Source organism: Battus philenor, unplaced genomic scaffold (assembly GCF_028537555.1).
Source record: "Battus philenor isolate CCGP_79_NKW_IND1 unplaced genomic scaffold, ilBatPhil1.0.hap1 SCAF_2, whole genome shotgun sequence".
Taxonomy (NCBI): Eukaryota; Metazoa; Arthropoda; class Insecta; order Lepidoptera; family Papilionidae; genus Battus; species Battus philenor.
In genome coordinates, this window is record NW_027181682.1 from 16,917,055 (window position 1) to 16,935,429 (window position 18,375).

General features: G+C 35.5%; 1 protein-coding gene across 1 annotated transcript in view; it reads left to right on the forward strand.

The window, feature by feature from the left end:
- Acsl (Acyl-CoA synthetase long-chain) overlaps window positions 1-18,375 on the forward strand; it is a 67,858-nt gene that overhangs the window by 34,889 nt on the left and 14,594 nt on the right. The window contains exon 2 of the mRNA XM_068764895.1: window positions 3,424-3,462. Coding sequence (XP_068620996.1) covers window positions 3,440-3,462 — 23 coding nt within the window. The 5' untranslated portion in view covers window positions 3,424-3,439. The remainder of the gene's footprint in view (window positions 1-3,423; window positions 3,463-18,375) is intronic.

The window sequence follows — 18,375 nt, forward strand, 5'->3', positions numbered from 1 at the left end:
ATGAGTTATATAAGATTGTATCCGGGAATCGAATCTGCGACCAAAGATTGCTACACTCAGTCTTATACCGCTTGGCTTCTTCTTCTTCTTCTTCTTCTTGAAGTGCCTCTCCAACTAGTGGAGGTTGGCTATCAGCTTCCTCCTCTTTTCCTTATTTTTGGTTCTGCGTAATAGCTCAGCAGCGCTGGCGATTCCGGTCCACTCTCTAATGTTACGAAGCCACGACTTCTTTCTCCTACCAACCTTCCTTTTACCAGCGACCTTTCCCATCATGATAAGTTGAAGGAGATTGTATCGTTGGTGTCGAAGAACGTGTCGCTTGGCTACCACTGTTCAATGTATATACGTGTGTCAGTCAAAATTACTTTGATCTTGTGAGAGTTGGATCAAACTTTCTGTAATGATCTCTCTTAATACTGCATAATTGTATCAAAGTCACTATATGTATGGTCATATGTGTAAAACCAAATATCACTTGGTGAGTCTCTCAGCCAAAGGTCGGTCGGTATGATTTAGGACAAAGTTCCTCAAACTTTGTGTCGTAGACCCCTTGCCATGTTTTTCCGTGTTGGGTAGACCCCCTACTTACCTGATATTGATTTCCTGTAAATTTCTAACTGTAGTGAAGTTTAGTGTTAAAAACTTAAAGTAAAAACACATGTTAATTTATACATTTATTGATTGAATTTAAATTAAAACTACTCAAAATAAAATTTTGTGTCTGTTATGTAAAATATACGTAACATTAAATAAACTATAAATAAAATAACATAAGCAATAAGACAATATTTTTAGTGAGAAGGATGAACCTGATGCTTTAATAATAAATTATTTACATTTGGCGTCAATTTTGTAAGGGTTAATCTCAAATCTCCTCGGCTAATGATGTCCAGTCTGTGGACCCCCAATTTCATTTCATGGATCCTAAAATTTTTTTTCGCTGACGTAGACCCCTTGCAGGTTGTCATAGACACCTAGGGGTCGATATAGCACTTTGGGAATCACTGATTTAGGACATCCTTTATAAACAAGACACGTTATCGGTCACGGGTTCGCGCGCAACGTACCGCGTGCTACTGACCGTGTGTTTTATTTTTAATTGTGTCGCCAATCCGTAATCAGCCGATAAGAGCTTTCTTAATTTGAATTATTCTTTTTAATTTAAGCGATAATAACGGGTGCGGTTGGCAATACGAAAATCAAGGTTAGCTTCATTTATGTCAGATATACGACGGGCTTCATAAAAAAGTTGAAGGTCAGAGCAATGACTGGTCAGAGTTTCGAGGTCGAAACAGAAACGTGGAGGTGCCCAGTGGAACCAAGATATCTGATGTAGCTTTATCAATCGCTTGTTCAACCGGTGGCTGTGCGGGCCGGAAGGTTCTCGAACTGCCGGAAGACGCGGCGCGGACAGTCCCTCCACTAGATGATCCGACGACATAGTTAAGGATGCGGACAGTGTAAGGCCTGCTATGCCTTACTGGCTTTTTTTTTCGGTTGGGGAAATCTTCCGGTATTCAAGATGCCTTGCCTCTGGGGGGAGGACAGGGGTATGTGGTTGCCCTCTGCGCTAAAAACGGGGGACCGCGGTATCTCCCGGTCAGGGATCGCACACGAGATCTTCCCTCGCGCTGTGCTATTTTTCGATAGCCCGTCCCGAGGTATGCGTGGATAAGTTACCCCCGAAACCCTCGTGGTGCTATCACGATGGTTCGAGACCACGTCGAACCATCGTCCGCCTCAGAGTCGCCGAAGCTGGTGGGAGTTTAGGGCCCCCACCCCAAACTCCTGCGACTCCGAAGGCCCCGTTTATGATAGGGGAGCACCATTCACCGGAGAGCTACAGTGGGCGTCCATCAACTGAAAAGAAGATATGAAATTGACAGTGTAATAGAACCTTGTTGTGCAGCCATAGGATATTCACTACTGTACATAGATTTCCCACAACGGTTGCAAAAGTATTCAGCTTCTTCCAATGGCCTTGATAATGTCGTATATCCACGATTTGTGGGTGGACTTCCTCCGCTGATTCCTGGTCCGTGGCATCCACTGCAGAAACTTAATGTCCCAGAGTCATATGTTCTGCTTGAGATATAGTCTGCCCGCTACCACTTTATCTTGCTAAACCTTATGTCTGATACATGCGTTCGTCTAGAATCTTCTCATTTCTGACTCATACCACGAGGGAGACTACGTTTCATCTCCTAAGTCATCAAGATACTTTCACTGTGCTACTTGCTCCATCGCTTGTTGACATCTAATTCTCTATATATCTACAACATAAATGTCAAAGTGACATTGACATTTGGCGCCATTTGTAAAAATTAAGGCACGTTCACATTGTGACATTATTTTTGCGCCACCTGTTATTTGTATATTCGGTGTAATGGAAAAAAGTAATTTATTATCTTCTACAATACATGATGATAATTAATTTTAAATTATCACCATGACGTTACAAGTATATATATATATTTATATATATATATATATATGTGCAAACACATACAGCTTTTAACAAATTATTTAATAAAAAAACAATTGTGTAAACTAATATATCAAAGCGATGAACATGTAAAGTTTCTCTAATCCGAACTACATGAAGCTGAATATACATTAGATCGCGCTATCGTTTATATTCCTTCATAATGGCTCCTAGCTAAATTAGGGATACGTTTCAATTGAATTCGTTTATGGATCCTTATATGTTAATAATGTTTTTCACAGGTAACCTTCGGGTCCAGGTATAATAACCACACTATGTATATTTTAAAAGGCACGCAAATAGATTATTGATCGTACATACTTTTAGTATAAAATATATAATTCTCCTAATGTCACTGATTGGCAATTGAAGAAGAAGATTCTCCAATAAGACCTGGAACACGGTCCATCACTGCTTTAAATCTTAATTAAATATAATTACTTTTACGAACGGATAGAAATTTGCGGTAACCATATATATAGTTTTATTAAGGGTTGACAGATATAATAAAGACATTAAATTTGGATGTTTACAATTTACGGATTTAAAATTTACTTAAAACATAATACTATACTGTGATCGCATACCCGCCTTCCAAGCGTGGTGATCATGGTATATTTCCCCACAAATATCGTAGCTATCTGTTATATATGATTGCCACTGCTCCAGAGGATGGCCAGCAGCGTCCTCTGCGAACCAAAATACCACAAATAGCCAACTTGTCTGTCAAGCGTGGTGATTATGGTATATCCCGCCATAGATAAGTGGAAGACTTATACGTTGCAATGGGCATTTTAGGGTTAAAACGACAGAGATGACTTAAAACTTGGAAAAAAATGGGGAAGTGATAAAGATTATAGTGATTATCAAAGTCCATGTTAGACCGTAGCGATAGTATTTTAGTAAAAATGTATTAAGAAATATCTTTTTGTTTTCAGGTCGAAGCATCCAGAGATGTTTATAGACGAGAATGAGACGTAAGTACAAATATTAATTTTAACACTTTTGTTCATGAGTGTACTAGAATAGACCATTTTGATTGAAAATAGTATCAAATTAGACTCCTCTCTAAGTGACAGTAGTTTAGAAGACATAGACGTTTCGATTCATCGTTTCTGACCCTCACAGCCAGAGCATGAAACAATCTGACGGCTTCTTTATTTCCCAAGAAATATCACCCCAGTCTCTTCAGGGTCTGAATATGTACCTACTGAATCTGCGTGCTTCATCTTGAACCACAACTTCGTCGTCGCATCAGGCGTGTTGGTGATCAAACGAGAACAAGTGAATCTTAAAAACACAAGTTTTTTTGTTTCACGAAAAAAGTTTTCTTTTTTTTTAAATATCGGGTCTTTGGGGAGGCCTATGTCCAGCTGTGGACGTACTGTTGAAATGATGATGACACATAGACAAATACTTCGTGATCGTATATATATGGACTGTATATACCAGGGGTCGCCTAACTGTGGCTCTTTGAACGATTATTTTTGGCCGCGATATATTGTCGAATTATTTCAATATTTAAACTTATATAACCTATGTCAGCTCCTGGGAAATTGAAACGAATTACTACCGGTGTGAATAATAATAATTATTATTCCACTATAAAATTAGCGAAATACAAACACCAATTATAATTAAGTAACCGGTGCCATTATATCTAACTTCAATACACATACTTTGTACTTTTGTTTAAATGTTTTCAATAAATATTGTTTAAAAAAAAAAACATTCTTTTGCGTGTTCTAAACGCGTATTCAATTGCGGCCAGCAATAAATTTCAAATTTCGAATAATGGCTCGCACTATCGAAGAGATAGGCAACTCCTGCTATAGGGCGCCCCGTAAAGGTCGTCACCATGGCCGGTCTGGCGCTGCTCGCTTCCAGCGACTACTCGACCTTAACTATATCGTTGGTCCACCTTGGGACAATAATGTCAAAATATTGTTTTTTTTTTTTTTTCAAAAAAAGATATGTAATCTGCCTTCGATAGTGAAGAACTAAAATGTTCACTTGTCTTCACCTGTCAAATTTAGACAGATAATATTTTGAAAAGTTTTTCTTATAAAAACATGTATATTTTACGTCCATTACTACGTGTGACTTGCTGCAATTATGGCATTTATTGTCGAGTTTTTAGGAATAAGGGAATAAATTATGAAAGTGTTCTATAAGAAAAAAAGTTGGTAACCTCTGATTTTGATGTTAAAATTCTATTGTTCGTATAAGTGATAGCGGTACCTATTTTAACATTCACTTGCTGTTCCCTTGGTATTCGTAATTTATGAAATAAATAACTACACGGCCGCGAGTAGTAACTTCCTTTAGAATCAAGTTAAATCCATGTTCATTTTTAAATTTTTTATTTTTTATATTTATGTCACAATGTTAGTTACCGTACTCCTCAGAAACGGCTTGACCGATTTTTACCAAATTTTTTATGCGTATTCAGTAGGTCTGAGAATCGGCTACTATCTATTTTCCATACCCCTTAGTGATAAGGGTGGTCCACCCCTAATTTTTTTTAAAACAATTTTTTTAGTTTTTATTTTATTATGATACAGCATACAGAAATACATGAAACCCTAAATTTTCACCCCTCTACGATCATCCCTTATTTTTTATTTTTTAATTAAATACTTTTTTGCAAAACTACGTTTGCGGGATCAGCTAGTATTTTAATAAAATAACTTTAAGAGCTGTCTGAAAATCTAAAGCTATAAGGCAGATGTTTTCTTGCGATCTTTTCTCTCTTTCTCTTATGTTTATCATCTTCATCACCGTATCAGCTGATAGATGCCCAATGTAAGACAAGACTCCTTCAAAGATAGCAACGATGACCGGTCCTGCGCTGCCGACGTCCAGCGACCTCCGGTGGTCTAAACCAGAGTTTCCCAAACTTTTTTGTGCCGTAGACCCCTTGCCATGTTTTCCCGTGTTGGGTAGACCCCCTACTTACCTGATATTAATTTCCTGTAAATTTCTAACTGTAGTGAAGTTTAGTGCTAAAAACTTAAAGTAAAAACACATGTTAATTTATACATTTATTAATTGAATTTAAATTAAAACTACTCAAAATAAAATTTCGTATCTGTTATGTAAAATATACGTAACATTAAATAAACCAAAAATAAAATTACATAAGCAATAAGTCAATATTTTTAGTGAAAAGGATGAACCTGATGCTTTAATAATAAATTATCAACATTTGGCGTCAATTCAATCTGTTTTGATATCACAAGATAGTATGATGTAAGTAAATAGGTACTGTCAGTGTATGTGTTGAGATCCACTATCGTAGGCCCCCATTTTCATTTCATGGACCTCCAAATTTTTTTTCGCTGTTGTAGACCCCTTGCAGGTTGTCATAGACCCCTAGGGATCGATATAGACCACTTTGGGAATCACTGGTCTAAACTAATAATTTGTAAATAAACTCGATTCGTTCTCAAAGTATAAAACACTATATCGGGACAAGTTTAAAAGATAAACCGTTTGGTTAGTTATCAATCAACCTTATCTGTTGTTTAAACTTGACGATAATTTATTTTAAACCAGCGGTGCCGGCTGACTTTGTACCGCCTGAGGTTTAAATTGCTTGTCTCATTCCTATAGAAAACATTAAATTATGTAACAGCGTGATCATGTTATATATAAATTAAATGTGAGATTAATTTATATCTATTTATTTATATAAGTATATATGTATGTACAGCTTAAACCGCCCTGTTCATGTATCTCATCTCCATTCAAAGGTTGTCTAATAGAGATCGTCTTGAGCAATAAGACCGCCTTTTGTCTCATAAAGGTTTACATAAACAGTTTTTTTTTAGTAATTAACTATAGGGTGCAATGAAGTGTAAATGCATAAATAAATAAATAATTTTCTTTTATGTTTCTTGTTAAATATTTCGAAGGGTGTATATAAATTTAAAATATTTGAAAGGATAGAGATTTTACTAGGCATGGGAAGGCTTCACGTTAAGTGTACCGGCGATATATTTCAGGTTTGCTAAATTTTACAGTACCGTCTATCACTGTACGCCATGGCAAAGTTTAATTTCAAATATAATTCACTCTGTGATTAGCTGAGCTCAGTATGTGTTTTAAGCAACGGGTCTAACGCAATGTCGTACGTTGAGGAAGTAAAAATATTAATTTTCTTACTATGTTATTATATGCCCAAGTAATTTACATTGAAATTACGAATTTTGAAAAAACCAGTACTGACCGAGGACTGTGGAAAGAGTCGCAAGTATCAACAAAATCAAGCCTGTTCACTCAAGATAACGGTCAAGAAGAAAAAACAACTTTGAATTTAAATTTAGCTGGATGCAGGCAGACCAGGACCGCTCATTGTGATCTGTGGGCAAGGCCTATATCTTTCAGTGGGCGACCATCGGTTAAAAAGAAAAGATGAAAAATAAATATATAAATAATTATTTACGATTATATTTTAAATTACTTTTCGCTGTAACTGTACTTAACCCTTAACTTACCGCAGTCCGTCTGAACCGTACATGCGCGCCGCGAAGTCTGCACGTTGCATGTTACTGGTATATTAATTAAAAATAGAAGTTAAGAATAATTGTTATTAATTTATTTGGATGTGTTATTACACATAAGCCCACATTACAAGGTGGATGCCGGCTAATTCGGCGCTGGTAACGAAAGGATTAAATATCAGCGTATATAATGCTATTGTTGTGTACAGTTGTGTTCTTAACGGAGCGAATATAAAGCCGTATGTTATCGCTAACGAGTTGACCTTGTACTTTGCGACTAAAATGCGGACTCCTTTTGAAGTGCGGCCGGGAGATTCGTATGTACAGTAATGTAATACATGTGTGTTTACAACAACCTGTTGTATATTATAAAATCACTAGCTGATCCCGCAAACGTTGTTTTACAAAAAAAATATTTTTATTTTCAAAGTAAAAATAAGGGTTGATCGTAGAGAGGTGAAAATTTAGGGTTGTATGTATTTTTGTATGTTGTATCATAAAAAAATAAAAACAAAAAATTTCGTCAAAAAAAAATTTTTAAGGGTGAACAACCCTTATCACTTAGGGGTATGAAAAATAGATAGTAGCCGATTCTCAGACCTACTAAATACGCATATAAAATTTGGTAAAAATCGGTCAAGCCGTTTAGGAGGAGTTCAAGTTCGAAAACCGTGACACGAGAATTCTATATATTAGAGGTAATTATACTGGTATGGAGATAGTTTCCTTATGTGTTTTTCTTACATGGAATGAAACTAAAGATCTCAACAAATGATATATAAGTTTTATTAGTCGAGTCAAACAAATATAGAGAAATAGAAATCTAAAAGTTTAGAGTCGTGACGTGAGCGACGTGCGTTTAGTGCTGGTACGTTTGGCCGACTGGGGATGCGCGTGCGCAGAACAGCACGAGCTGCGCGTGAGTCGGTCGTAGTGCAGGGCCGCAGTCAGGTTTGTTGCAGTTAGCCCGGAGACTTTTGCAGCTTCGTCGGTACTGAGTTCATGGTACGAAAGGATCGTGATATAAAAAAATACCGGCACTCTCAGTCGAGTAGCAAGATGTTATTCGCACGAAGATAACAGTATATACACGAGTATATATATATATATATAAAGATCTGGATTATCCTACGGATCGTCCATACTGTTCATGGTATAGTGTTATATATAATAATGGGTACTAATCTCACATATCCCTGTCCTTCTCCCAGACGGCGGGGTATCTTGCCTCCATCACATGCTGGAAAGACGACCTTATTAAAGTCATCGAAATACGTCCAATAATGGCCGTTACCAAACTGTCTTATCGTAAGTGTATGAAGCAGATCTATGTAAAATTGCTTCATAAATAACAAAGTTTTGATATATATATATATATATATATATACATAGCCCGGAGGCTTTTGCAGCTTCATCGGTACTGAGTTTATGGTACGAAAGAATCGTGAATTAAAAAAAAATTACCGGGCACTCGTAGTCGTGTAGCAAGATGATATTCGCACGAAAGTAACAGCTCTACCCGTATAGATATATATATATATATATATATATATATATATAGATCTGGATTATCCCACGGATCGCCCATACTGTTCATGGTATAGTACATGTGGAGTAGTGTGTGATATGTCGCAGATGTAGTGGCTGTTGATGTGTGGGAAAGCGCAGTGTTTTGAATGTCTGCAGCGTATGTGATGTGGTGCGTATTTTGTCGGAACCCTGTAAAGGAAATGACGAACATGTCTAGGACACGTCTTGAAGGTGCGGGGAGAGTAGGATGATGCACTCTCTACCGGGGGATCAGTTAGCGAGCTATTGAGATTCGTTAGTGTTCGAAATTCGAAATTGAAATTGCCAAAAAATAAGCACGGTTAATCAAACATGAAAAACATATGAAACATAAATGACTCATTTGTTTATGAAATTATAATTTTGAGAAAGGTGTGACGGTGTTTTTCTTGGAACGTCGCTGTACAATACAAATCGGATACGGTAAATTCAAGAATAATCAATAGACGATTTTTCCTTTTTTCCATATTCGCGCGGCGTAAATCCTTCCACATATATATATATATATATATATATATATATATATATATGTGTAGTGTTCTAAAGTAAGGGAGACCGAAAAGTAATGACGCTTTCTTAAGTGTGAATTTATTCCACGACTAAATTTTAACAAGTTTTTATTTCTAATCAACAATATAACCTTTGCTATCAACAACTTTTTGCCATCTAGCATACAAATCAAAGCCCGAGCGGTAACAAATCAATCGGTTTTTCTGCAAAATTTATCGACAGAAACGACATTACTCACGGAAAAAAAAGAGAAAATTGCGCAAAAACTTTAATATTTTTAGAAAACTATTTTTATATTGAAATTGCTAATTTTGCAGTTGACACGCCACAAATTTATATTGTTATTTATCAACATGAAACGTTGTACAAAATATTGAAGATTTTTAAAAAAATTGATTTCGTTTTTATTTTCGAGTTATGACGTGATAAATATTTTTATTTTAATTATCATTCACCAGGCATTGTCGACCTGGGAAGTGGCTGGATGCAGGCATTTTCTGACTAGGTTTATCTATCGGCGCTGGGATCCTCGTCCAGCTGTGGATTTACTGTTGAAATGATGATGAAGCATTGTCAAATATTTCACGACCGCATGTATACTGACTGTATATTCCAGGGGTGCTCAAACTGCGGCTTGCGAGCCACGTGCTGCTCTTTGAACGATTATTTTTGACTGCGCCGAATTGCTTTTTGTCGAATTATTTCAATATTTACATTTATATAACCTATGTATACTCCTGGGAAATCGAAATAAATTGCTGGTGTAAATAATTACTATTGTTATTCCGCCATAAAATTAGCGAAATCCAAACACCGATCATAATTAACTAACCGGCATCTTAAGTATAATAAAACGCCGGTTGTGAGATTCAAACAGTACTAACTTTTTATTATACGTTCAGAAACATACCTACATTTCACTTTATAACAATGACGGTAGGAACACTATACAATCTATGTTCCAATAGATGGCGGTATATGTATATTAATTAATGATTATTTGTATATAATTTCAACATTAAGTATAATTAGGAGTGCTGTCACATACGTGTGCCATTATATTTAAGTTCAATGCACATATTTTGTTTAAATAACGATTTGTGATGTGATTTTTGTGAAAGAAACATTGTTTTACGTGTTAAAAATTCAAATTTCGAACAATGGCTCGAACTGTCAAAGAGCTTAGCCAGCTCTGGTATATACGAAACAATTTCCAGTGCAATATCCTTAACAGTTATTGTAGGGTTATTCCGGCGACAAGAACCTAGCGTGCAGCCTTATCAGATACGCCCGATAACGCCGAGATTGTACTTCGTAGTATAAAACGGCTGTTATCAAACTACATTCAGTATTTGTCCAGTGAGAGTTTTTGACTACTGTATATATTTGCTCTGTGACTTCACAATGGGTTTGGAGTTTAATGACGCGTAAGTTTTATATTCTCGTTTATTTTAATAAATGAACAAATAAATGAAACAAAAATCTAAATGTTTGTGTGATTTTGACGTGCTTAAAGTGTCAGGTAAATATAAGAATAGATCTCATATGAATGAGGTGACAGTGTTGGACAAAACAATGTCCCCAGTCTTGTTAGACTTAAGATCAGAGGTTACAGGTTCGAATCTGGATACAATCTTATGTTAGGAAGACATGAGAGTAATGTCGTTTCTGCCGATTTTTACCGAAAATTTGTATATATACATAAGGTTGTTGATAACGAAGGCGAATATATTGTTCATTAGAAGTAACAAACTTGTTAAAAATGTAGTTGTGTGAAGGTCCTCCTAATATAAGTAATAAGACGTTGTTACGTTGATAGTCGAAGATATGTGGGAGTCGTATGTATACTGATGTGATGTCTGAATGAATAATAGGTGTAAGATTTTGTGAGCGAGCGTAGCCGACGGGCGAACTTAGTGTGCCGAATTAGTGCAGCGGGCACATGCACGCACCGGTGACGCGGGCGCAGACCTTTTGTTACTTTTGTTTCTTTTGTTTCTTTTGCGCCTTTGTTCTATTGCCCGCTTTCACTCGGTCGCAGAGCACATTGCGCCCCAGAGTTCCACGACGAATGCACGTCCTTTTTGCTCGCACTCATGCGCTAATAAAAATTTGTTCGTGTGTTAAATAAATTGATAAAGTGTTACAAACATCTTTTAATAAGACACAAACTACTTTAGATATATCTTCAAATATGTCCAGTGTCCCATGGAAGCTATCGAGATGTGATAACTTAAAAGAGGTTGAAGGCTTAGGCGCCGCTTGCGCCCTGCTCCCTCGCACCTTGTCACTCGGGCAGTATTGTAAGCCAGATAAAAAAGGATAAGTGTAATTTATTTAAAAAAAAGTGTATTAGTTTTGGGCATATAATTGACACTGTTAATTATAAAAGATTGCCACTGTTCACAAACATGTTTTAAGAGGACGGGCAGAAGCGTCCTCTGTCTGCCATAATATCACACTGCTATCGCCAATCCGCTCCCATATAAATAAATTTGGAGGAGGTTAATGCCTTGTGGACGTCTATAGGCTAGAACGACGACGAGTCAATATATAGTCGTATAGGCTTGTATATATCCCGATAATTTTTTATACGGTTCAATTTGATTGAAGCTTTTATAAACCGCGTAAAAAAATACCGAACAAAATAAAAATAGTTTCAAGTATTAATATCGTAATTGTCAAGTGATTCACAAGTGAATGGTCTTATCACTTCACTTATATATGGAGTAGAATTCCAGGAGAGCGTACCGATAGAACGTATTTTCTCTTATATTCTCTTCTACTTCTCCAACCACTAAAGCTAGGTGACCAAGTTGAAGATCCGACATCTCGAGCGTATATGAGTCGTGATTCCAAATGCGTAGCAACAGCCCAAAATGAAGGAACCTCTCATAATCCTTCGTGTCAGAAGTAATCGAGGAGCGAATGTCAAGATGACTTCCATTCTATCAATATTGCATGTGATAGGTACATCCAGAGTCGAGGTACCCGAGGGAGTTCTCGACAGAGTTTAATGACCCTCGTCATCATTGACCTCTTGTTTACATCTTGGGAGGAACAGAGTTGCATTTAAAGTTTCGAATCGAAATCGAATCGATCTTAGTTACGTTTACAAGTTTTAGGCTAAACGTAAGGGTATAGTGTAGATCAGTGTTTCCAGATGTGATGCCCACGCTCCACTGGTGGACAATTTGATTGTTAATTGGGGCAATTCGAAAGTGGACGCGAGTTTAACACATTCGTTTTGATATAAAAATAATATATGTTACATATGGCTTGGCACAAAGGTTGAAAAAAACTGGTGTAAAACCAAATATGTCATATGTATATAAACTCGTTTCATATCGAATAATTGCTTCGCTTTGTATACATGTCAAAGTCAGTGATGTCAAGTGCTCTAGCTAGACTCTGAACCTAAAAGATATCTCTTGTAGTGTTTAAATAATATATCTTATATATCTAAGTTCTTATGTTCTTTGTATCTTAAGTCTTAATGAAGACGCAATAGTTGAAGAGTTTATTATACTTTATATCTGTTATGCTCTAACGCGTTGACTTTTAACACGTTTTAAAGGGCAAATAGATTACTTATACTCTTATCTGTCGACAAAATAATCCAATAATCTCACTCACCGGAACAAGATTATTGATTTATTAATAAATCCGTGACATATATATAGTTTATAATAGACTAGCTGTGTTACATAGATAATATAACAATAAAATAAATGTAAAGACATTCAGCATGGACCTAAGTGTAGTAACATAGTAAAGTATAATTCACATGATAACCTAGTGTACTGTAGTAAGAAAAGGACCAATATTTAGCCACTTCCGCACATGCAGTGGTAGTCGTGCAACAAAGTGCACCGCCCGCCAGCCCGCTGATAGATGCGTATGCGGCAAACAATGCGAATCACACAACCGCCGCCGCCAAATCACTCAACACGTGTTTTACCCAAATACAACCTCGAGAGCCTTTAAGTCAAGAGTGAATAGGCTTTTATGCATGTAGCATAGTAGACCACGTCATCACTTCCAAGCGATACAGAGGTCAAATGCTTTACCTACATAATTAAGTTCCACATGATATCCTAGATCTCTAGTTAGTTTCAATCTTATAACTTTCAAGGGTTTTTAGTTGATCGACATGTATGGAACTTTATGTGTTGACTCATTTAAATGGTTGACATTATAATGTACACATGAAAAATTATTAAATTTCATTTAAAAGAGAAACTGTTAGGTTTCTGGCTTACTCTTCTACTGTTCCGAGCTGGTGGTATCTGACTGCTTTTAATGTTAAAATAATCGACGATTTAAAAGCGAATCTAAATATCTGTTTGAATAAAGATATTTTAAAATTTGAATACTCGTGTAAAAACACTGTTGAGATGGGTTCTGCAAACAAATGGAAATGATAATTTGTATGCAGCAATATCCCTAAATACACGTATGAGGGATACAAGAAAAACAAATATATTCAAAGACATTATACAGTCTGTCTACGTCGTTCGTGAAAGTGGGATGAAGGCACGTGAAGGCCGACGCGCATGCGCCGATGCATTGACGCGTTGCACTCTGTATACCGCTATGTTCTCTTTAATCACATTGTTTACATACAGGGTGATTGATTATAAATGTATCCAATTTGTCAGCAAACATATTTTGAAGTTATCACTTTGAAATGAAATCTTAAATAATATAAGCAATACGTTATGGGGGGTGTACCCTATTTGTATATAAAAAAGATGTTCGTAAATTGACAGCAAATGAGATATACATTCACACCTTTAAAGCCTTTATCAAATCACCTTGTATGCGTTTGATTTAATTTTCCGTAAATCGATATATTTCGATTGCTTCTTATCATGTCGCGCCGTTCAAATCGACTCAGTGCCCGATAAACGCAACTGCACTATATATGCTATCAATTACTTCTATCTATATATACTATCAATTACTTCTATACGAGTATGTCTAAAATTTATTAAGCAGTTTTGGTAAAATTTGTGTGATCGAATATACAATAGGTTGTTGTAAAAAAATTTCGTTTTTAATTCTACCTATTTAAGTTATTTATTGAAACAATTAAAATAAATAAGTCGTGATATTTTGGGTTTTTAACCCTTAAATGCATGACTTTTATTAATACTTTAAAAAAATATGTATCTTGCAGATAAGTACACTATAATTCAGGGAAAAATAGAAAAAATTGTGAATTGCCTTTACCTATTTACTAAAAAAAAAACTATATTGTATATACAACACTCTATTTATTGTACACTATTGTATTCAAAGTGGTATGTTGCAGTTTTTCATCATTATGCATTTAAGGGTTAACAGATGAACGTTGTAGAATAACCGAAAGGATTGTTTGTCTGAAATGGCAGTAAACATGACCCATGTTACTCGTGATGCAACTGTTGGAAAGATTCTCAAGTGATGATCACAAGCCAGTAGACTATGTAGATGTCTCATTAGGTGGAAGTCCCTGGTTACTGGCAGCATAAGACTGACCACGGTGGCGATCTTTGAGGAGGCCTATCCCTGGTAGTTGGGTCAACATGACAATGAATAATTGAGAGGCTTTTTATAATAATAAAAACAGTACTAGAAGTAATCTTAAGAAGCTCTCTGAAGAGCCCTGTAAACCACCCGAGAATGTCTCAATTCAATTATCATCAATAAACACTGTATACTACAGTACAATTCTTACTGAATAAATAAATAAATCTTTAATAAAATTCCGTAAAATGTTATTGCACTACCATTGATAAAATTCAAAACGCGTATTAAAACAAAATGTTAGTTTTAGACTGAAAAATTTTCTAATTCATTGCCGCAAATACCGCAAAATGTTACCGGACTACCATTAACAAAATTCAAAACACATATTAAGAATAATTTAACGGTAAAGATTTATTATTCAAAAAATGAATGTTCAAATGACAATGGAAACATTGTCAATATGATATACATTATTTCTATTGTCTTTGGTAAGTCTATCAAGACGGTCTTGGGATATGGAGGTAGGCTAGAGTAAAAAGACTGCATTAAAAACGGACTGTACCAAGGTTTCGATTGCAAGAAATCTCTAAATAATAAAACGGAATCAGATTTTTTAATAAATATGCCGCAAAACATTACTAGACAAACATTAACAAAATTGAAAACACATATTAAAAATAAATTGACGGTAAAGATTTATTATTCAAAAAATGAATGTTCAAATGACAATGGAAACATTGTCAATATGATATACATTATTTCTATTGTCTTTGGTAAGTCTATCAAGACGGTCTTGGGATATGGAGGTAGGCTAGAGTAAAAAGACTGCATTAAAAACGGACTGTACCAAGGTTTCGATTGCAAGAAATCTCTCAAGAATTATTTAATAAATATGCCGCAAAACATTATTAGACAAACATAAACAAAATTCAAAACCCATATTAAAAATAAATTGACGAAAAAAGCTTATTATTTAATAAACGAATATATTGGTAGCGATATTGCTTGATTATTTTGATTTCATTAAGGCTATATCTCATATAGTTATATGTATAAATCTATGTTAAACTTTTAAAAGATGCGATGTTGTGGAGTTTTTCTTCCTGCTTCTTCTCAACAACCATAACACAAAAAAATGTTGATGATCAATAAGAGTTCTGTTAATAGTACCTATGTTGAATAAATGAATTTTATCTCTACTTAAATTTACTGCCTGACCTCTAGAACGGGGTTGGCAACCACCCAAACATACCTTTTGTTATATTAAAGTAAAATATTTTTTAAATTGATCATATTTAACTTGTATAAGAAATTAGATCGTTAATATGTTACAATTTCAATAGATATAATTTGTATTTATTATAAAAGGTGTCTGGTTGCAGATTTATGTTTTGAAAGTTTAATAAAACATGTAATTTTCGACACATAGTTCTAAAAATAAACTTCAATGACAGAATAGAAATGCGGATTTTATTTCTTAAAGAGTTTGTATTTCGTCGAGTTGAATACGTTTTCAAAACAGAGCCTTGTGTTCTGCGTACTGTAGTAATCTTGTTTCAACCTAAGAGATCGAATATGGTTATTGTAACATCTCTCTTTGAGGTAGCCCCATAAAAAAACCATGGGAGATAAGTTGGTTGACCTCAATGACCACTAGATGAGCCGAAAGCGACTGAACAGTTTTTGGGAGAATGTTTTTTAAAGTACATTCATGATTTCTAAAAGTATTGACATATATTTTCCTCGAGTATTCATTAATATCATATTTTATTACTTATCCTATTCCGAACGATATATCCGAAATTATAAAAAAATGTACAATTGTTTTAGATTTATAAATCGTACGCACACGACTATCTTTGTATGTATATATAATTAATGTATATATCTTTCACTTTAAATATTTTTTGTATGTAGGTAGTAGGTATAGTTTGATAACTATCACATTATAACTACTAACTTCATCATACATCACATCATCGTCTTGGAAATTATGCCAGCAGAATCTAATTTAATATTTTGATTCTTCTGGCATTCTTTCCGTGACGTATTTATGTACGTTAATATACATTATCATTTATTTTCTTAAGATACTTAGTAAACATTGTTAACATGCAAAAAAAATCGGAAATTTTAAACGTAAATATAAAAACAAAGGCAATGACGCTAATGGCTAATATAGAACCTGAAAAAAAAAAGTGAATGATCAATGTGGCATGAATGTTCGTAAATAGCATCTTACAGAAAACATTGTTTAAATATTCTAGTATTTACTGGAATGTGAATTAATTAAGTATTGTTTATTTTCTATCTATCGATATAAACACACCTGCCTGCGGGTTATATAAACACTGCGTTGACTGGTAACGAATGCGTATAAGTTATTAAGACAATTACATAAGCGACAAGTATTTATTTAGTCGCATCTTTTACTACGCTATTTGTAAATGCTAATTCAAAATATACTCTGTGTTCAAAAGGTAATGTGAGATTTTTATTTTAAACTCCCGGGTATTAGGAAGACTTTTTTTTTTACGTTGGTACGACTGTATATAACATTTGCCAAGCGTCTGCTTGTTAAGTTTTAATTATCTCATAGTGGTGTTTTTGTTAAATGTGGCAAACGGGTCAAGTTTCGATTGGAACATAAAAAAACTCGACTGATATCGTTCCGCGATCACCGTATCCGTCTGATTTGGTTCCATGCGACTACTGGCTATTTAGAAAACTCAAAAGGCTTATGCGGGGACGAGTTTTTGACACGATTGAGGAGATAAAAACCAAATCGAAGGAGTTCTTGAAGGCTATACCTGAAGAAGACTAATTCGTCTGTTTCGAAGACTCGAAAAAGCATTGGCAAAAATCGCTTTACATGACGGAGATTACTTTGGAGATGAAATTGATTTGGAAGAATAAATAAAGAATTTACATTTTATAAAAAAAATCACTTTACTTTTTGATCACAGTATTATGTTAATGTTACAAAGCAAGAGGTACAGAAGCCTCTAAACAATAAACACGGAACCCTAGGATCAAGAAGTACCGTACACACGCGCGACCTTGAAGCTATTTATAGATTTTTGTGTACGGTTCTCTGAAATTCTAACCGAGTACTATCGCGAAATTACTAGAACCTTCTCCGTAGTATAAATAGGTGTACTCCCCATGTAGACATTTCAATGTTGTTTTTAAGTTATAAGATTAAGATCTACGATCAGTGATACAAAATGACTATTTGGTAAGTTATTTGGACAGTGATTTCGTGAGCGATTTGGAAGCGTAGTTTGGATTAAGCGAAAGTATACTTTGTGTTAGAGTAGGGTGACCATCTCATTTGTGAATAAAGGACTCCTTGTGAAGCAGTGGTGTTTCATTCCGAGTCAGAACTCATAGTACGTAACATTAATATAACCAATTAATTTTTGTATGACACTTGGACACCTGCCTACTAATCATCTCGGTATCTTATTGGCTTCGCTGGTAGAGAGTGTCGAAAGGCATTCCTTCTTCTTCTTATTTTCAACCGATGGACGCCAATTGCAAGAAATAGGCCACCACCAAAGATCGCCAGGATGATCGGTCCTGCGCTGCCCGCTCCCAACTACTTCCAGTGGGGGGTCTATCCACGCCGCGTCTACTGGCTCCTGGTCGCCACTCTAGAACCTTTCGGCTCCAACGGCCATCAGTTGCATAAGCGATGGGCCTCGCCCACTGCCACTTCAGACAGACAACTCATCGAGTTACGTTGGCATAAGTATAATATTATATGCCCAGGATTCCGCCTCGCACAGG